General features: G+C 32.9%; 4 protein-coding genes across 7 annotated transcripts; 1 reads left to right on the forward strand and 3 right to left on the reverse strand.

Moving 5' to 3' along the window:
* Positions 1–1,398: 1,398 nt before the first annotated feature.
* On the reverse strand, positions 1,399–5,905 carry LOC108869024 (putative defensin-like protein 263). Its single transcript, XM_018652949.2, has 2 exons — positions 5,821–5,905; positions 1,399–5,715 (listed from the first exon to the last, which is right to left on the reverse strand). The coding sequence occupies exons 1-2, from the start codon at positions 5,876–5,878 to the stop codon at positions 5,489–5,491; spliced, it is 285 nt and encodes a 94-aa protein (XP_018508465.1). The 5' UTR covers positions 5,879–5,905; the 3' UTR covers positions 1,399–5,488.
* LOC103831503 (UPF0496 protein At5g66670-like) lies at positions 1,611–2,570 on the reverse strand. Its single transcript, XM_009107383.1, has one exon. It carries the CDS (start codon positions 2,568–2,570, stop codon positions 1,611–1,613), a length of 960 nt encoding a protein of 319 aa, XP_009105631.1.
* A 189-nt stretch (positions 5,906–6,094) lies between the features above and the next one.
* On the reverse strand, positions 6,095–9,453 carry LOC103831301 (WPP domain-interacting tail-anchored protein 2). 3 transcript variants are annotated; one of them, XM_009107192.3, is made up of 5 exons: positions 9,053–9,453; positions 8,097–8,602; positions 6,779–7,911; positions 6,541–6,693; positions 6,095–6,434 (listed from the first exon to the last, which is right to left on the reverse strand). In XM_009107192.3, the coding sequence occupies exons 2-5, from the start codon at positions 8,593–8,595 to the stop codon at positions 6,237–6,239; spliced, it is 1,983 nt and encodes a 660-aa protein (XP_009105440.2). In that variant the 5' UTR covers positions 8,596–8,602; positions 9,053–9,453; the 3' UTR covers positions 6,095–6,236. The 3 variants fall into 3 exon arrangements, with proteins under 3 accessions (XP_009105440.2, XP_009105439.2, XP_009105441.2); XM_009107191.3 differs by having other exon boundaries at positions 9,114–9,444; XM_009107193.3 differs by having other exon boundaries at positions 6,135–6,434; positions 6,537–6,693; positions 9,114–9,421.
* Positions 9,454–16,779: 7,326 nt separating this feature from the next.
* LOC103831302 (transcription factor bHLH49) lies at positions 16,780–19,590 on the forward strand. 2 transcript variants are annotated; one of them, XM_009107195.3, is made up of 10 exons: positions 16,780–16,868; positions 16,981–17,109; positions 17,247–18,073; positions 18,147–18,374; positions 18,449–18,514; positions 18,602–18,670; positions 18,758–18,829; positions 18,929–19,096; positions 19,176–19,272; positions 19,371–19,590. In XM_009107195.3, exons 3-10 carry the CDS (start codon positions 17,384–17,386, stop codon positions 19,409–19,411), a joined length of 1,431 nt encoding a protein of 476 aa, XP_009105443.1. In that variant the 5' UTR covers positions 16,780–16,868; positions 16,981–17,109; positions 17,247–17,383; the 3' UTR covers positions 19,412–19,590. The 2 variants fall into 2 exon arrangements, with proteins under 2 accessions (XP_009105443.1, XP_009105442.1); XM_009107194.3 differs by lacking the exon at positions 16,780–16,868 and having other exon boundaries at positions 16,875–17,109.
* The last annotated feature ends 199 nt before the right edge of the window (positions 19,591–19,789 follow it).

A 19,789-nucleotide genomic window follows, 5' to 3' on the forward strand; every position in this document is an offset into this window, starting at 1 on the left:
GAAACACTCTTTGAAGATTAGTCTAGACATTTCCATAAATACAAAATACCTTAAAATTAACTAAAAAAGGTTTCCCACATCATTTAATATTTCCTAGCACTTCCGTTTAATCATTGTCTCTTTCCATGTAACTGAAGGCCTTCTTCTCAAAGTTTTCCATTCTTTCTTTACCTACAAAAAAAACTGTGATGGAATTCGTGATGGAATTCCTTAAAAAACTGTTTACTCAAAATTTTCAGAGAAATTACCGACACAATATTATATTACTATTTTTATTTCCAAACAACACAATAACTAATTTGTGCCCAAAAATTACAAAACATTAGGTCTCACATTTTAGTAACATTTCAATTTTCTTTCAAATTATTTGATTTTTATCAAATAATTTATGAAAAAAATGAAAATAAATATAACTTATTTTGTAGGTTTAGATACTACAAAATAATTTCAATTTATATCAAACCAATAGAAATAATGGATTATTTTATTGAAATTATCATAAAAATTGCATTCATTTAAATATAAATAAACTTTCATAGTAAATTAACTATTTTATATCAATAAAATGAAATAAATTGACATCAAAAAAATTTTATAATTAAAAATGTATCAAAATATCTCATCCAGTTTTATATAATTTCAGTTATAACATAAAATTAAGATTTTTAATTGATTAAATGTATGTAAATTTTATTCACTTAGCTATATAATACTTTATAGCTTTATTTCCGTATACATTTTTATGAATTGACACAACAAAAATAAATATGAATATAAGTAGAGGTTTGGCCCAACGATTTTTTTTTTAGTTATCCATTTCTAAATTGAAGTCCATCATCTAACAGTTTTTTCATTTAACAAACAAACGTTTGTATAATTCTTTTGTGTGTTTTTTTCTTCTGGTAATGGCATATAATTTATTATTCACTAAGGTTATTTTTATAATTGACCATTATAAAAATTAACTTTGTTTTAACTATCGAACTTTTTTATATTTAATGTACATTTTTTAAAAAACAATCTTTTTATTTTACCAATTGAAAATATACATAATTAACAAGATTAAGATTTCTTTATTTTTACTTTATTATATTAATATATTTCATTATCTAAATTAACTATTTTGAAGCCACCTGAGTCGCAGGTACCCAGGCCCGGCTAAGAAAGTCGGCTTGAAATCATCATGATCATGCTTCCATAGAGCTATATCAGCACCAGAGTTTTGGTTTGGTACCGTGAAAGCTTCAATCCTCTCATAAAAAAGGTACATACGTTATACTCGACATTGTATATGGCTATTCCTACTTCTGATCAATAAATTTGGAATTTTATTTTAAAAAAACAAATATATATATATATATATATATATATATATATAATAAAATATTAATATATTTAAACGTACATAAACCGATCCTATCGTATATGATGGATATGGCCGACATGACAAACTGAAAGGACAATAAGACGTAAAGCCCAAGATTCACACATAAAACAAGAGTTTAGCGCACTTCAAACATTAATATAAAAGTATAAATACATTGGATAGTTTTTTTTTTTTTTTTTTTTATAACCGTGGGGTTCCAAAGGCTTTATAGGCATGTGATAGTTTACTTCTTCTTCCCTTTGGATGACATTTTATTGGTTATGCGTTCCAAAACGTGTAGTTTCTTCCCTTTCGATGACATTGAATTGGTTATGTGTTCCAGAACTTGCAGTTTCCCCGAAGCCACACATGTGCTACACGTAGCCACAGCTTCACCAACTTCCTTGATTGCCGTAGCAAACGTATCCACTTCGTCACGAATTAGGTCCATCACAGGTTTGACGGCCTCCTCTTCTTTTTTCACCACAGCACGCTCCACTGACCCCAAAATCAATGAGAGACTTATAATAAGCTTCTCGACTAGGCTATGTATCGTATTTGTCGCTTGGATGTTGACATTCGTGTTGTCCTTCATTTTATTGACCACCTCTTTCTGTCTATCCAAATCCTTCTCACGGTTCTTCAACACCTTATGGACCAATACTCCTACAGTTCCAATCACGTAGTTCAACCCAGTCGCAACCCCAAACGCAGTATACAACCCCAACGGAGGTATGACTATGAATAGACAAATCTCTACGGCCAAAAAAGACATAGCCGCAGTAGCGTAAACAATAGTTACCCATCTCCTCTTTCTCTTTAATATCTTCTTTTTACTATCAAGCTTCACCGCCAGCTCATGGAACTTCTCTAAAAGAATAAGCTGCTCCTCGCGTACAGACTTCATCTGATTCTTATACTCGTCACCAAAAGGATCTCCCATAGCTTTAACCTTGTTCAGCTCCTCCAACGTACCCTCGTACTTCTTCTTGTTTCCTCCAAGATCTGTGTCCTTCGACTCCTTTTCAAACTGTTGGATCGCCGTTCGGAGGATCACAATGCTTAACTTTGCTTTATTGGCGGAGTTCCCCACTGTATTAAATAGATCTAAAGTCTTCGTGGAACTCTCATAATAGAGATCAACCAAAGACCTTAGCTCTTCGTTCTTAAATGCATCTTCGCTGGCGATAATGCTCTCGCCCATCTTTTGGTTCATTTCAACTAGAAACCCGCACACCGATTTGACTGCCTTTATGGGATAGTTTTCAGTCTTGCCTCCTGTAAGAGCGAGCGAGGTCTTCAATTCGCTAAACTTTCGGTCAAGCGAAGAACCAAATGATTTGAGCTCTGGATTTCTTCACAAGCGGATGTGTACAAACACATGCTTTGTTCGTTGGTTTCATCCTTATCGGAGCTTGAATATTTCAGCAGTAGTTGAGAGACTAATCCAACAGCCCCCATTGACTTGATACTGAAGCTAATCTAGAAACAAAACAAAAAACAAAAATCAAGAAAATTAAGGCAATGTATTCACAAAACTGTTATTATCATTCTTAGATTTCCTAAGCAAATACAAAATTATTTATTTTTGTTCACTGTTTTTATAGAACTAGTTTATTTTTGCTCACTGTTATAAACATATTATAAAGAACAAATAAGTTAATTACTACTGATTCTTTTGTTGTAAACATAAAAAACAATAGGTATAATATGAAAAAAAATGATTGTGAATTACACGAAACATCTAGACAAACATCATATATAGAAAACTACACTAACTATATAGATCACATGACAACATCTCTGGACTAATATATGTGTTATGTTGCTAACACAATCAATATAATTTTGATAGCGAAAAAATGTGTTGGTTTTAGAATTTGGCATCACCAAATAAATTTTTCTTTGAAAAGCAGATCATAACACATATTTAAATGATCAAAAACAAAATGAACACACATATATCAAAATTTCAAAATGCAATGTTATATATTAACGAATATCAGATAATATTTTAAAATATATTAAGCATCATCATCATGAATTACCGGGTTACAAATCTAATACTCTTTAATGCCTGTCAAATTATGTTAATTGCGTTAGCAACATAACACATCATAATTTAAAATATTATCATGTGATTCATATAGTTCATATAGATTTTACTAAATGATTTTTGGTCATGTAGTGGCATATTGTTCGTATAGCTATAAATCATTTTCCGTATAATATCTCCAATCAATAAGTCTTTTTGTTGAAAACTATTAATATGAAAAATATTGAACTCGTTTAAGTTTTTTAAAATAAATAAAGAAATGAAAGAATTTTTCTTCAGTTAGTGCAAATAAAAGCTATATATACATTATTTATATATATTTAAAAGTGTTAAACTTGGATTCAAATCAGTTATAAATTGTTCACCACTAGTGCATTATCTAACTAAAAGTTCCAAACATCACGTCTAGTATCATTTCTGAAACAGATCTAAATTAATTTAGTTACAAAATTATGGCCTATGCGAATGTTTAAAGGGAAAATTTCACTTCTACCTTTTTTTTTGTATAATTATTCATGTTTACTTTTATTAAAAAGACATTTCACAAATTTTTTTATTCATTAAAGAGATAAAATACTTTTATACTCTTGTTTTATAGAAACATAAATATAAATAATGGTTAAATAAATAAAAATTATGAAAAACAAATTATTTTTTTCGAATTATATGTTTTCCAATTCAAACTTTTTATAAAATTAAAAAAAAAAAAATCCCGCGCGGGGCACATTTATAATCTACTAATCGTAATACTTCAAAGAGATTACGCATGTTGATAAAAAAAAAAAAGAGATTACGCATACCAAAATGAGATAGGTTTGAAAAAAAAAATTATCTGAACTTGGATAAGAGAATCTTGCTCAAGACACTGGATTGTTGCAGTTATAAACTTAGCAAAACACACACACTATATATATATATAATCAATAGGCAGCTACGCTTGAAACTGTGAAAAAGAGGTGGATCGTGCTGGGAGTTGGGGACAATAACGCGGGGAAGAATAGTTCACCGTTTCGTCGAAACTGTGGAAAAGACGTGCATCGTGGTGCAAGTTGGGGTTAATAACGCAGAGAAGAAACTGATTGGGTTCAACTGGTCTTTTATCTATCATTAAATGATCTTCTTTCATGTTTCTAAATTACCTCAATTGTTTTTTTTATTTTTCTTCTCCTGCCATAGTTCTAGCCTTCCAGGTCACATCTTCTCATCTTTCAATCCTTTTCTACATCATTTAGAAATTAGAACTTTCTTCTCAAAGTTTTTCCATATCACTTCATCTTCCTCATGTAGAAGTCGTGGCTTATACATCTGGGCCTGGGAACACGCAGATGGGCCGAGTACGAGAGTTAGAATTCAAGTTTGATAGTTGACTGAGTCGGTCTCGAAGAAATGAGATTATGAGAAATCAAGCGAGTAAGTGGAGGACGAGATATCAGAAACAGCATGCAACAGAAATAAGGAGGATCGGGAGGAGGAAGATGAACATTCATACGCACATACATCGACTTGATATCGAGCTGTCTTTCACATTGATATCTCTCTTAGTTCTTTGCTTTTAAACATGATTACAGCATTGTTGTTCTAAGAAAATTGTGTCATAAAATCTTTCTTCCTTAATTTTTAACATACAAACACCCTCGTATATTTAGTGTAGTTTTAGGATCCACATTTACAAAACGCATTCTTGCTAAGAATCTGATCCAAAGTTCGAAGGTATGCAAATGGATCCATTCTATACGACTTCGAGCTCCATACTTGATGGCGTAACTAAATGGATTTCATACTACTTTTCCAAAATTTCAACCAATTTATGAAGAAAACCAAAATAAAAAGAGAAAAATTGTTTTCGCATGGAAAAAAATATTTGGAACATGGGGCCATATTTGAAACTTATTTCAGGCCTTCAGTACTCAACTATTTCAAATCCAAGTTGTATTTAGTACTAGCGGTAGAAAATTGTTTTCAAGAAGAATCATAAATTGACTTCAAGACATTATTACATGTGTACTTGCATATATCTCCTGTTCCTCTCTATCTCAAAAGCAGAAAATAATGTGGTTTTCTATCTCTTAACATTCACAGAAACAGTTACCAAATTTACAGTTAACAATCTTGCAGCCTTTAGGACAGAACTTGATGCATTCAATATCTCTATGGCAAGTCGCATTAATCTTGTAAGAGTTCATTACAGGTGCTACCGGCAAGCAGTTACAGTTCTTCTTTCCATCAGGACATTTACCATCGATGCAATTCACTTCTTCCTTCGCCATCTCTCTTGCATCACTTAAAGACGAACCTTCACAAATACAACACCACAAACTTTAATTACATGTTACAAAACCAAAGCAAAAATTAGATAACAAAGATGAACATGTCTTAGTATATAGAAGAAGAAGCATACAAAAGACTATGATTGTGAGGGAGAACAGGAAGACAAGTTTGAGAGACGTTTTCTCCATTGCTAATTGTAATCTCAAAATCTTCTCCTCTTTATGTTGTTGATTGTGTGAGTGAATAGAGAAGTCTTACTGTCTTATTTTGTAGAAGAAAGTTAAACTGCAACAAATATTTGTTTAAAAGTTTTACCTAATCAAGTCAGATACTATTTTGATTACATACTAGTCTACCTTAAATTTTAGGAAATCACTTTATAGTTGGATACTGTTGAAAAAAAATGTTGGATAATTTTGTTTTTGTAGAGTTAAATAAAAACAATAGCTGAGATACACTGCTTGAAAATAAATACAAGATTGAGTATTTACAACACAATATACAAATGACCAATGCTATTATTTCCAAGAGAGACAAGCAGATTTTTCAAACTGAAATTATTTTTCCTTTAACAAAAACCAAAACAAAGAATGAAAGAAACAACACAAAAGCTGCTGCAAAAACTGGTATGCATCTCAACTTGCTTGCCCTTCTGATCTCTGTGTTCATACTACTCTTTTCAGACTCAGAAAGGAACTCTGGTTCAACCTTAGTTTCTGGTTCTTTCCTTGTTCTCTCATCCTCCTGTTCAGATAGAGAGAAAAGACCACATAACATTAGTACAATAGAGACAATGATCTATATTTTGCTTTCCATACTACACAAGAAAATGTGAAGAATAAATACCTGCCTGCAGACTTTCAGAAAATGCCTCTATTCCTCCACCACCTGTGTTAGAAGGCAGCTCTTTGTCCCCAGCATAAGTTCCATTTCTTTGGTATATACTTCCCTCTGAGCATTGGTTCACTCTCAATATTTCATTTTCCTTCGCCAAAGAATATAGCTGCAAAAAGACAGTGATGGTTGGTTGGCTTGTGTCCACTTTGCTTGACAAAGCAAAAAATAATTAGGCACATAGAGCAACGCACCTGTTCTTGTATACGTTCCCTTTCACTGGATAATTGCATCACCATATCCATCAAAAGCTTGTTTCTCGTAGCTATTTCTTTCGCATATTTCTCTTTTTCTTCTTTAGCTAGTTCCAACGATGCTTCCAAGGATTTGGCTCTTTGCCTCAGTGACATCACTTCTTTGTTAAGTACAGAGTTGGTTGTAGAAAGCACAATGCATTGCTCCTCAACTGTCTCCGTTCTACTCTCCGCTTTAGAGGCTTTAGACTTGAGATCTTCGATCAAGGTCTCCATGTCCCATATTGCTGAGTACAACATGTTCTGCTGTTCTTGGCTTGCTTCAGATAATACCTTGGAGTTCTGCAACTGAAATTCTAGTTCCCTGAGTTGCTTCTCCAGCGAGCTCACCTTCTTGGTCTTTTTATCATCAGCATCTTTGAGGAAACTTAGTTCCTCAGTAAGTTCAAGATTTGCAGCATTTAGCTCTTTGATCTTAGTCTCTCCATTCTCAGCTCTGCTCTCAGCCTCGAAGAGGCTTTCTTTGACAGACTCATTAGCATTCTCCATCTCAGCAAGATGCACCAGAATCTCTTGTTTGGAGGCATTGACACTCTTCAGCTCAATTTCGGCATCTTTCAGTTTCTGTTCAGTTAACTTCACATGTTCCCTCAAAGTGAGTACTTCTGAAACTATCTCTTGATTTTCTTGAATTGTTCCCTCAAGCTTTTTTACTTCAAGATCTTTGGCTTGGAGCTGTGCAGTGATATCTTCAAGCTTAGACTTAAGTTCAGCTTCACGTTGAGCTGACCAACTCTGACTAAACTGGATAATCTGAAGACGGCCAACAAGTTCCTTTGAAACGCCCATAAACACCTCTGAGGAATTTTCAGCTTCTAGAAAACGTCCCCATATAAACTCTGATGCTTCTTCCATCCTAGAAGATACCTCCTCTGTGTAGTGCAGCTTGAGTTTCAGCTGCTCTTCGTTCTGCTGAAACTCCATTAGCTTCTTCTCAAGCTCTAGCTCTCTTGACAATGACTTCTCCAGCATCCTCAGAGCATTCTTATGCCTCAAATCAGATGGTCTCAGCGCATACTTTTGCCTCAAATCTTGACCGTTTCCTGAATACTCAGCTGACTCTTCATTTTCACCTGCCAACATGTTTGTCAATAATAATCAGATCGACGTAAACCGATTTAGAATGGTTTAAATCGATTTGAGCCATATAAATCGAATTTTAAGAAAATCGTTTCGGCTATGACCTATAGCCAATTTAGAACCAATCACCAGAAGCAATACCAAAATTTAAAGCAACCATATTATGAGAAATGCTTACTTGTTCCATTTCTTATGTAATGAAGTGTTCTTCGAAGCTGAGCTAATTGCAAAGTGATCTCCGAGACTTGTCCCCTAGACTGCTTCAAGGATTCAGCAGATTCAGCCAATTTGCCTTCCATAACGCTATAGTCTACCTGTTTGCAAGCAGATAGCTTATAAGAAGTGTCAACGATTTGTGCTTCCAGCTCATCCAAAACCTCGTCCACGCCCTTCAACTCAGACTCCAATATACCACATAACAGATCAAACGTCAAAGCTTTCTCAAAAGACGCTGGAGAAGAACCAAGTGTCCCCATCCCTTCAAGATCATTATCCCAAGCCAAAAGGTGCATAAGAAGAACGTGCAGATTCAGCAGCTTTTCACTAGTGTAAGCCGAGTCTATCTCTAGCTTTGTCAGTATCTTAAACATCCCTTCTCTCGCTTGCTCCTCCTCGCTCCTACTAGACAAGGCTTCTTCACCGTGATTATACACATCTTCCTGAATGACTTCCTCCATCCTTAGCCTGATAAAAAATCAAAATTATAAACTCTTTCTTGTCTCAGACAAGTTAAGAACCTCTCTTTGATATAGCATTAGTCTCATAGAGAAAATTTTCTATATGAAACCAATCATAAGTTAACTAGTTGGACTCCTAACTAGTTACAGAACATCCAAGCTAATAAGATAAACTTAATCCCATAATTGAAAATGTTACTACATAAACACATTGACAGTATCTTTTCTCAGATCAAAAGTGCCCACTTTGGACAAAAGCCATATGAGAAGTCAACTTGACAAGTAACTTTACTTGATCACACTTGTACAATTCTAGTAAGACTAAAGAGAATCCATTTAACACATGTTACTAATCTACTACCACAAAAGATTCAAACTTTACCATAAAAGATCAAAACCCAACAAGTGAAAACAAAAAAAAAAGAACAAGAAACAACAAATGGTCGGTTCAGTTTACTTGGAACAGACAAAACAGAGAGTTGAGAAGTCAAACAGGATCTGGTAAGAGAGAACTGTACCGATGAGGTTTTATGCGAACTCGGGGAGATGAAGGAAGCGATTAGGAAGCTATGTCCGTCAACGTACTCGAGTTTGGTGGGTTTCAAAGATCCCGGAATGATAATGCTAAAATGCGCAGGTCGTTTACGAGTCAGCTAACGATAAGAAAGCGCGCGCATGATAGTTGTAAGACTCGGGATTGGAGTTGTGCGCACGTTAGCCTAGGTTTCTTTTGTGGTGGACGTTTGAATTATTGAGCAGAAACAACTTTAAGGTTTGTCTGCTTCTTATTGGTTTATTTACAGCCAAAAAGGCATAAAATGACAAAATCTCTTTTTCTCTCGTGATGTCTGTAACACATCTTCAGATATGTATATAGTTAGACAATTTAATGTGAAATTTTCAAACTTCAAACAAAACAAATTGAAAATGTTACTGAGCATATATATTTTTCCTTAATGTAAAGATTTTTTTTTTTTTTTTTATCATCAACAATACAGACTCATACTGACTCTGTAAACCAAACTGGGTGATCTGAATCCATGTAAACAACAAAAGACGGTTCCTTAATGTAGAGATAACATGGTATATTCGCACTTAAGATTATGATTTTGTCTTATAATTAGTGATTTTTGTAACTACAATGCTACAATTTAAATAAGTATAATTTTAGTTCAATTAAATACAATTTACCCCCCTCCCCTTCCCTGCCAAAAGTACATTTTTACTATTGAAATTTGAGCACTTTATGGTAGAATGGCATCTCTGTATTTTTGATTTAAAAAAAAAATTATGGCAGCCTCGTGTACGATGTAGAAGGCTCTAGTTCCAGTTTATGATGTTTGACAAAAGTTTAGTTGTGAATGGTTACGTGATATAGGAATGATCATTTTGTAACAATATGAATAAAAACTAGAACAATTCGGTGATATAGTGTCCAGTGAACAAAATTGACAGATGCGCTCGGAGTATTCCATGTTACTTTAAAATTAATAAGCATTTGCTTAAACATTTGTTTTCTTTGTGTTTTATTGTGGTGAGTGTTAAGGATATGCATAACGATATAGTATTAGATAAGAAATCGTGCTAAAATGTCTAAAGCACGATATTGCATTCCCATTGACTTCCAAAATATGAGTATTGTAAGCTTTTGGGTTTATACTTATGTTTTACGTATAAACAATTAGAATGTTTTATCATATAGTATTAAACCGTCGATGTTTCTCTAATTAGAATGAAATATAAGTCAAAAACCAAGGATGGTTGGGTCAAGATTTTATAAGTAATATAAATCTGGACATTCTAAAACGTGTTGGGTATGTGGTCATGTAGACTGTAGAGTTATGACTTGCACGCGAATGTGGGGACAAATGGTTGGGACGCGATCGAGTGATGGTGATTGGGCTCATGATGAGTGAACATGACTATGATGGAAAATGTATAGAGACCATGCTACTTTGATTGTTTACGGCTTTGTGTCCATGTTAAGTATACGACGATATATAACGTGAATTGGATAGAATTGTTGTGGTGGAGATATTCACACGAGATTACAAAACTATTAGCACGTGCCAAGGTTGTCTCAGATTCTAGAAAAAAATGTAAAAAGATTTCTATGTAGGTTAATGGCTTGTATCAAAAACATGTACGAAGGTTATAAGCTCGTAGATCTAGATTTATGTTGTCCATCAACTCCCTCTATTTATATTTAAGTTCATGGTAAAGTGATGATGCGTTTCTATGAAAGATGGATAAGAGGAATACGTTAAATGATTGCGGTCTTGAGATGGTCAAGATTCTCCTAAGCCTTTGCCTTTATGCAGAGATAGATAATGGTTTACGTTTGTACATTGTCACAATCGTATGCGCGGAGCACTTCTTTTACCAAACATGTTGCTATCAGCATTCACTTCAAAATGCAAAAGATGTATCCAAGTAACATACTTAATTTTAATATGATTTTTATTTCATTAATTTTAAATAATTTTGAATAATTTTTTTAGTAATATGAAATAAGACCATCTTTACCTGAGCCCACACCACAAAATATAAAATTAATGAAATAAAAATCATATTAAAATTAAGTATGTTACTTGGATACATCTTTTGCATTAATGAAATAAAAATTTGAAACCAGATAGTTTTGAATAATTTTTTTAGTAATATGAAACCAGAATCTAAACGTAAACTTTGCCTACTTTTAATTTTAACTGATGCCATTTAGAGGATACTTAAGATCTACTCCCTCCGTTTTTTAATATAAGTCGTTTTAAAGCTATGCATATAGATTAAGAAAATCATTAATTTCTTATATTTTTGAAACAAAAATATCATTAATTATTTACCTAACCACAATTCAACCAATAAAAAAATAGAAGATATATTATCATTGGTCAGAAAACATTAATTATTAATAAATGTTACATAGAAAACCGAAAACGACATATAATTTGGAACAAAAAAAGTTCTCTAAAACGACTTATATTAAAAAACGGAGGGAGTATTAGGTTGTGTTTACAATTAAAATCCTTCTAGTATAGTTTAATTTTAAAAATGTAATAATCTTGGTTTACAACTTTTAATAGTGTTAGAAAACATAATCCTAGATGTACTATTTTATAACCCTTATTTATTTGCTCCTTATATATACACACACATAAATGTGTGTGTGTGTGGGTCCAACTAAATTATTCATATATGCTTAAAAGTCCAAAATAATACGTGTTTAATCAAGTTGACAACGCTTTATATTTTTTTTTTTGTGATCACTAAGTTTAAATGGAAAAGAGTAATACACATGTGGTGGTGGTGGTGGTGGTGGTGGTGATGGGTGGAGTTTAGTTCGTAAAATTAACTCAATCAACTCAAATCATTTCGAGCTCTGATGTGGCTCTTATTGTCGTAATTTTAAAAAATAAAATAGGTACTTTGACCAAAAAATAAAAAATAAAATAGGTACATAGCAGCAGTGCTACAAAAAAAAAAGGTACATAGCAGCAATAAACAAACGAAAGATATTGACTGTTAATAATGCTGCATATGGTTAAAGTATAGTCGATAATTAAAGAATTAAAAATAGAAACGATAAAGTGAAGGTGTAGGCTGGAGATTCCATTATTATAAGGTTTCTTTAGGTCTCTTTGGAAATTGCAAGTCCCAAGGCCAACTAATAATGACCTCGATCTCTGCGCTAACCGGACCGCCCATCTACTCTTCCTTTATTATATTTGATCTTAGTAGTAGTTGTTAATACGTTTACACTTGTTCAATCACCAATCCTATAAACAAAAGGATTTGTGTTAGGGAAAACCAAACAATTTGTTGCGTCAATAATCATTTACCTAGTTAGTAAAATACACCAACTTGTTAGTATATTGTAAAAGGGAACTAAATTCGAGTAAACATTTAACCATTGATTGGTAGGTTTTGGATGCAGTTTCGGAATCAAAAGGTGATAGAGGGTTACTGCTGATCAGATAAGTTATTGTGAAATTTATCAGACTGTTTTTTTTTGGTAACATTATCAGACTGTTAAATTTCATTTTAATGTTTGAAAACAAATAATAAATTATTTGTATTGATATAGAGCAACAATCTGAATTGCTAAAAAAGCAAATTTTGTTGACAATTAAAACATACATTTGAAACCAACAGAAGCAGTGTTCAAACATTCATTTCCACTAAACATTTTCTAAAAACAAAAACACTAACAATTTTAACCGCATTTTAGATGATTTATTTGTAAATTAAATCAAAAAGATATCTTAAGTTGAAGTATAAAATTTGAAAATTATTGTCTTATAATGTATTCTTCGTTTATTCAAAACTCGTTCAAAAAGTAATTTTTTTAAGTAAGTTAGTAATAATTAACTTTTTTCCCAGTTCTTCTTTTATTTCATTTATAACTTTTGTGCAACTGCAATTCTCGGACTTGGTCGTGCCATTGCTTTTATTGGCATTGTCCTTATGGAGAATTGCAGTTGCACATGATTTTCATTTGTTCTATTATGCATATCCAAACGCTCCGTCGTATGAAATTGATGATATGATAACGATTTTCTTCAGTGCATTTAACAGTTTAAACTACTGCTAATCTCTTAACTAGGTTGCTATGAGGTCAAAGATCAAAGCGCACGAATATCTGTCCCAAAAAGCAAACAAAAAGCAAAATGCATTGTACTTTTCCTCTTCTTTTTTTTACCAAACCCAGATTTTATAAATTTTACACTCCATCGGAGAGATTGTTCAAGTAAACATTGTACTTTTCCGTTTTTTTTTATCAACACATTGTACTTTTCCTAACAAGAATATATATTATGTTGTAGTTGAGGAACAATGTGGACTGGTAATGTTGAAATAGTAATTGTTCTAACTGATAACAAAGTGGTAAGAAAAATTTGTACAATAATTAGAATAATGATTCAGAAAATTTTAAGTTAAAGTTCGACACTTTTTATATGCTAACGTCAATGGATACAACGAAATGGCACGACCATTAAACCAAAAAAAAAAAGCCGATCCATGCCATTGCTTTTGGCCATTGGCCAGTTCTTCTTTTATTTCATTTATAACTTTTGTGCAACTGCAATTCTCGGACTTGGTAGGCACAAATTATTGTATTTCACTATTTCCATTGACGGTCGAAGATTTTTTTCAACGTAATCAACATCCATGGGAGGGATTTATTTTTCAAATTTTTAATAGAAAAGTATATTTACAACGAAAAGTTAGTATGTTTAAATTGTTTTATATAAAATTATAAGTGATGAACTAGTTACATAAAAAAATTTAAAAATAAATTTTAGTTTAAGATATAATACTTTTTTCTAGGAAAAAATGTTTTGAAATTGAACTGTTAATCTCATGGGCTGGAGAGGGTTGCATTCACCCTCCCCTAACTCAGCAGATCCATGCATCTAAACCATCGAACTGTAAATGAAACCTAAACTCACACGTATTTTATCAGAAAGTCAAATCTTGAACATTGCATATTCGAGGTCTGTAATGATCACCCTTCGGACATATATGGTTGAACGGTATAAAGACTGAGGATTCTTCTTTGCTGCTTTGGTTGGTTAACTGATCACTGCTCGACCATCCATCATAGTTAATTAATACTACCGCTTAAGACTATCTCCGATATGATTTACTTTATTTTTTCTTCTAAAAAAAAATTATAATAAAATTGAGAATTGCTACAGTGATATTCTATTTTAGATAGAAAAATATAGTGATGAACAAAGAAAAAATAAGTTACTATTATAGAGTAAATCTATTTTCTACTCTATTATAGAATAGAAAATATAATATCTTTGAAACTTTTTTATTCTAAATTCTATTTTATAATGAAAAAAAAAGTGAAATTAGAAATGCTCTAAAAAAATTTACTTATTTCTTCCTTTGCTATGAGCCAAAGCAAAGCTATATCAGACACTTCTATGACCGATACATAAGGACAATGCCAATATGGCCAGTACAGTTTCTCCAAATCATGTGTTCTATATTAGAACAAATTTGATCTTAACACTTTGATACCATTTGACAATTGAAATGACTCAAAATTTTCTGCTATAACGCTACAAACACTTTGACCCATCCGATATGCTACACAAGTTCCTTGGTTCAAATCTTGTTTAAAGAGCGTGATTCCTTGGATAATTATTTTTGGAAAGGCCTAAAAAGAAATTATAATCGTAACTTTTTTCTTGCCAACAAAATAATTGTAACTTAAAGACCTTTCTCAACCACGAAGATCTCATATAAGATTATTTGACTAACCAAGACGTACGAATCATTTTGTGTTAAAAAAAAAAGAAGACGTACGAATCATTTTTATTTGAATAAAGTGTCACAAGTTGCCTAAGCTGACAGAATGTAATAACTCGAATATCAAATTAAAATATTCCAAGCAACAGTAAAAGATCTAACAAAATTGTGAAATATTGAAATATTTTTTGGTTCTTATCGATATATTATTATAATTGCTATGAATCTTTTAGTAAGTCTTAGCGGTACGGGGTTTACAACTAGACTTGAGCTGCAACAATATTCTTTTGTGAAAGCAAGCGGTCAAAAGACACAAAAATAACTTTATATTTATTTTAATAAACCCAACAAGCCGTGCATGAAAATAAAAAGCATTTGTTTAAAAATTACCTATGATTCGGTACAAAATCCAAAACATTGAACATGAAACCAATAATTGTTATGATTATTCGCAAGCATTATACCATATACTATTATATAAACACTTGACAATGGAGAGATTAACCTATATATTTTACATATAAACATTTGAATATTGAAACATTTGAATATTGAAACTTGAACTTATTCATCATTGAAACTAGCTGATAAAAGCATGCACATGACTGACTAAAAATAAGTATGTCAAACATTAGGCTCATAATACTAGTAATATAAAAGTATTGAATTACATGGTCATATACTTTCATTAATAAATGTATAATACAAATGTATTAAGGGCATTTCTAACCTCACTCCATTTTTTCCTCCAAAATTGAGTAAAAGTGAAAATAGAGTAAAAATTATTTCAACCCAACTCAAAATCTCACTCCATAATAGAATTTACTCCATAAATGTAGTAATCTATTTTTTGTTTGTTCATCACTCCATAATGGAGTGAGAAATAAAATAGGGTTAGAACAGTTTTATTTCATTTTTACTTTTACTTTATTTTGGATGAAAAAATGGAGTATTAGACCATCTCCAATGGCTTACTCTATTTTTTACTCTAAAATAGAGTAACTCTATAATAGAGTTTGATTTTGCTCCAATGGTACTCTATTTTAGAGTAGAAAATAGAGTGATGAACAAAAAAAAAAACAAGTTACTCTATATTTGGAGTAAACCTATTTTTCACTCTATTATAGAGTGAGAAATAGAGTACCATTGGAGCATTTTCTACTCTAAACTCTATTTTAGAGTGAAAAATAGAGTGGGGTTGGAGATGCTCTTACATTGGAGATGCTCTAATGATTACTTATGTGTAAATTTCAACGTAATAGTATATCAAAGTGATGATGGTTAGCATTAAGCACTAGGGGGTTAGTTTCTCTGTATTTCTGATTAATGACTTATTTTTTTTAAAAAATTAATGTTCTGGATTTTATTATTGTACAATCAATATATAAATGGTATATTGTACAGAAATATACGTTGCATTTTTTTTAATTGATGTCTTACATTCTATTATTGTATTTTTTGTACAATCAACATAATTCTTTAAATTAAACAAAATAAAACCTAACATAAAATATGTATTTATTTTTCTAAATATGTAGAAAAAATTAAAATATCATTCTTTTAAAGAAAAAAGAGTTAAATATTATTATTTAAATTATAATTTTAAACGCTAATTTATTTAGAAATATTACGAGCTTCACTTCCACGGATTATAAAAATAAATTCAATGCAATATGGTATGCAAATGATAGGCTTAAGCTAGATCGATTTTTGAAATATGTGTAGCAGACAAACCTAGTTCGTTAATTATAAAAACAAGAAAATAAATAATGAAAGCCTGTGTCTCGAGGATTTTATTTTAAAAAAAATAAATAAATAAGAAAACACCAAAATGAAAGTTGTCACTGTCAGCCGATTGCTCTAATTCGAATAATTACGTGTTAAACCTTACAGATTTAACCAAATAAAATCAACTAATATTTGAAACTAAAACCTGCAAATTAAAATGCTTGGCTATGGCGGTGTTTAATGTTAAATGATGATCAAAAAGCTCTTATTTTTATGCAAGCGTGGGATATAAATCCACATCCTTTTCTAGATTTTTTTATTTTCCTTCTCTTTCCCCTTTCTTCTAAAAAAGCCACTCATTTGCTATCTCCCTCTCTCTCTCTCTCTGTGCAGCTGAAGAACAGAGAAAAAGGGTTTTGTCATCTGACCAAAGGACCCATTTCAATAAAGTTTTCTTTGGCGAGAAATTGTGGAAAAAGTTTGAAGCTTTGAACAGAAAGTGGCACAGATTCTGCGAAATGGGTATCTTTTCTCCTCTTTTTAACTTCATTACCTCCTTAAATCTGGTCTAGGGTTTCGTACAGAACACAAATCATGATCTTTTAATGAATCTTTGTTTTTGTTCTTCCGTTAATTGAAATCAGTTGGTTCTCTTACAGGTGGATTGTGCATCTTTAAAGACCAAAGTGGTTGTGTTTGTGTGGGAACTTCTTTTGTTTTGTAGCTGTCTGAACTTGATCCTGGAGTTGGTTTTTTGGTTTAGTGTCTTGTTTTTTTCTGAGCTGTAAGGAGAGAGATGGATGTAAGTGAGAAAGATGAGTTGAGGAATGGTGATGATACAACTGTGAACTATGATGAGTCTGCTAATAATCCACCTCCAGATTGGAGAGTCTCTGGCTCTAATCCAGTCTCTGATTCATATCCTACAGAGAATCTGATGATGGAGACTCTTTGGTATGATCCAACGAATGTTCAAGCTGTGGGGTATGGTGGCTTCAACGGTGGTGGTAACGCCTCTTCTTCGTCTTCCTTTAGGGGTAATATCGATAGATCTCTTGAGATGGGTTGGAGTCTGCCTAACTTGTTGCCTCCCAAAGGCGGCAACGGGATGTTCTTGCCGAATGCTAGTAGCTTCCTGCCTCCGAGCATGGCTCAGTTTCCGGCTGATTCAGGGTTCATTGAGCGTGCAGCGAGGTTTTCGCTTTTTAGCGGTGGGAGTTTTAGTGAAATGATGAATCAGCAGCAGCCGCTTGGGAATCCGGAGTCGGTTGGTTTGTTTCTTCAAGGGCAGTGTACAAGTAATGAAGTGAATGTTGTTGGTGTAGCTCACAATGATGCATCTGCAGGGATGAAAGAGACTAATGTTAGATCTAGTGAACAAGGTAATAAACAGAATGTATCAGAGGATACTCAGTCTAGTGGTGGTAAAGGTGGGGAGACTTCTTCTAAAGGCTTTGACTCAAAGAAGAGAAAACGAAATAAACAGGTAGAAGATTTGAAGTTTTACTCTTTTTATTTGGTTCTCTCTTTGACATTTTGGTGATGTATCTGTTGTGTAGAATGCTGAAGCAGATCAGTCACAGAGATCTCAACAATCTGAGGAAGAAGCAGACAACAATGGTGGTGGTGATAAGAAGAGGAATGATGAGCAGAGTCCAAACTCACAAGGGAACAAAACAAACAGTGGGAAACAACAGGGCAAACAAACGTCTGATCCTAAAGATGGATATATTCATGTGCGTGCACGTAGAGGCCAGGCCACAAACAGCCACAGTCTTGCAGAGAGAGTACAGTTTCTTAAACCCTCTTGGAAGTTGAATCGAGAAGCATTCTCTTATTACTTGTTTGTTTGTTGTTTTAGGTGAGGAGAGAAAAAATCAGTGAAAGGATGAAGTTTCTTCAGGATCTTGTACCGGGCTGCAACAAGGTTAGAGTCTTTTATTAGGTGATGATGCATAAACAATTGTTAGAAGGGAAACAAAACTAATGCAGGGAATTGGATATGTGCGTGCAGGTGACTGGAAAGGCAGTTATGCTTGACGAAATCATTAACTATGTACAGTCGCTGCAACGCCAAGTTGAGGTATGAGGTTTCGTCATTCTCAGGCTATGTCCTCTTTTGTATGTTGCTTCTTGTTATTGATTTGCTTCTCTGTATTGTTTAAAACAGTTCTTATCGATGAAACTAGCTACTGTGAACCCACAAATGGACTTTAACCTTGAAGGTCTTCTTGCCAAAGATGTAAGAGATCTTTTGCATTCTCTTACTACTAATGCTCTCTATATCATTTAAAGTCATCATAAGATTCTTCTTTGTAATACGAACTCTATATACACACAGGCACTTCAACTAAGAGCTGGTACTTCATCTGCAACACCATTTCCCCCAAATATGCCAATGGTTTATCCTCCTCTACCACATGGATTCATGCAACAGACCCTTTCAAGCATGGGAAGGAACATTAGCTCTCCATTGTCTCCCCCAATAAATGGTGGATACAAGCGACAGGTATTCTATAACAGGGTCTGAAATCTGTAGAAATGAACCAATCTGAGCTCATAATCTGATTCTGTTTTGTTAATTATAGGAAACAAATGGATGGGAAGGTGATCTTCAGAATGTGATCCATATTAACTATGGAGCTGGTGATGTCCCACCTGACTCTCAAGCAGCAGCAGCCACAGGTGAACAAACAAAAAAAAACTGAAACCTCATTACATTTTTAAACCAAGAAGGAACAGTATGTTCTGGCTAAGACTTGTTTGTTTTTGTTTTATTACAGAGGCATCTCTTCCATCTTCAAACATGAAGGTTGAGCCATGAGATTTTCTTTCTGTTAGATAGAATGTTATATTATTGTAATTTTTTTTTCCTTTTTAATTCACTGTGTACTATATGATAATGATGTATTAACGAATACTACTACTACTACTACTAATAAGATTTAGGTAAAACGAGTAGAATTTGTGAACACCAACAATTCAGAACAGTGTCATATAACCTTTTTTGTTTGCTATCTTTTTGAGTATTTGGTCATCCTCTCCCCCACACTATCAGTGTCTTGTGTGAAACCTGCAGACAGAATCTTTTGAGTAGCCTTCTTACATAATATGGACAGTAATAAAAGCAAGCATTGGTAAAAGAATGCAAAGTTTTTATCTTCCTGATTTCATCTTTATCGCAATCTAGATGAGCATGAAA

The sequence above is a fragment of the Brassica rapa genome, chromosome A07, assembly GCF_000309985.2.
Source record: "Brassica rapa cultivar Chiifu-401-42 chromosome A07, CAAS_Brap_v3.01, whole genome shotgun sequence".
In the NCBI taxonomy this organism is placed as follows: domain Eukaryota; kingdom Viridiplantae; phylum Streptophyta; class Magnoliopsida; order Brassicales; family Brassicaceae; genus Brassica; species Brassica rapa.

What these genes read in the sequence shown, in the direction of transcription:
- LOC103831302 (XM_009107195.3), top strand. Translation starts at nt 17,384, where the DNA reads ATGGATGTAAGTGAGAAAGATGAGTTGAGGAATGGTGATGATACAACT. An exon ending in GCCACAGTCTTGCAGAGAGA is followed by an intron (nt 18,375 to 18,448) that starts GTACAGTTTCTT and finishes TTGTTGTTTTAG; the next exon opens with GTGAGGAGAGAAAAAATCAG. An exon ending in TCAAGCAGCAGCAGCCACAG is followed by an intron (nt 19,273 to 19,370) that starts GTGAACAAACAA and finishes GTTTTATTACAG; the next exon opens with AGGCATCTCTTCCATCTTCA.
- LOC103831503 (XM_009107383.1), bottom strand. Translation starts at nt 2,570, where the DNA reads ATGGGCGAGAGCATTATCGCCAGCGAAGATGCATTTAAGAACGAAGAG.
- LOC108869024 (XM_018652949.2), bottom strand. Translation starts at nt 5,878, where the DNA reads ATGGAGAAAACGTCTCTCAAACTTGTCTTCCTGTTCTCCCTCACAATC. An exon ending in CCTCACAATCATAGTCTTTT is followed by an intron (nt 5,716 to 5,820) that starts GTATGCTTCTTC and finishes GTATTTGTGAAG; the next exon opens with GTTCGTCTTTAAGTGATGCA.
- LOC103831301 (XM_009107192.3), bottom strand. Translation starts at nt 8,595, where the DNA reads ATGGAGGAAGTCATTCAGGAAGATGTGTATAATCACGGTGAAGAAGCC. An exon ending in TTACATAAGAAATGGAACAA is followed by an intron (nt 7,912 to 8,096) that starts GTAAGCATTTCT and finishes ACATGTTGGCAG; the next exon opens with GTGAAAATGAAGAGTCAGCT. An exon ending in CATTTTCTGAAAGTCTGCAG is followed by an intron (nt 6,435 to 6,540) that starts GCAGGTATTTAT and finishes CTATCTGAACAG; the next exon opens with GAGGATGAGAGAACAAGGAA.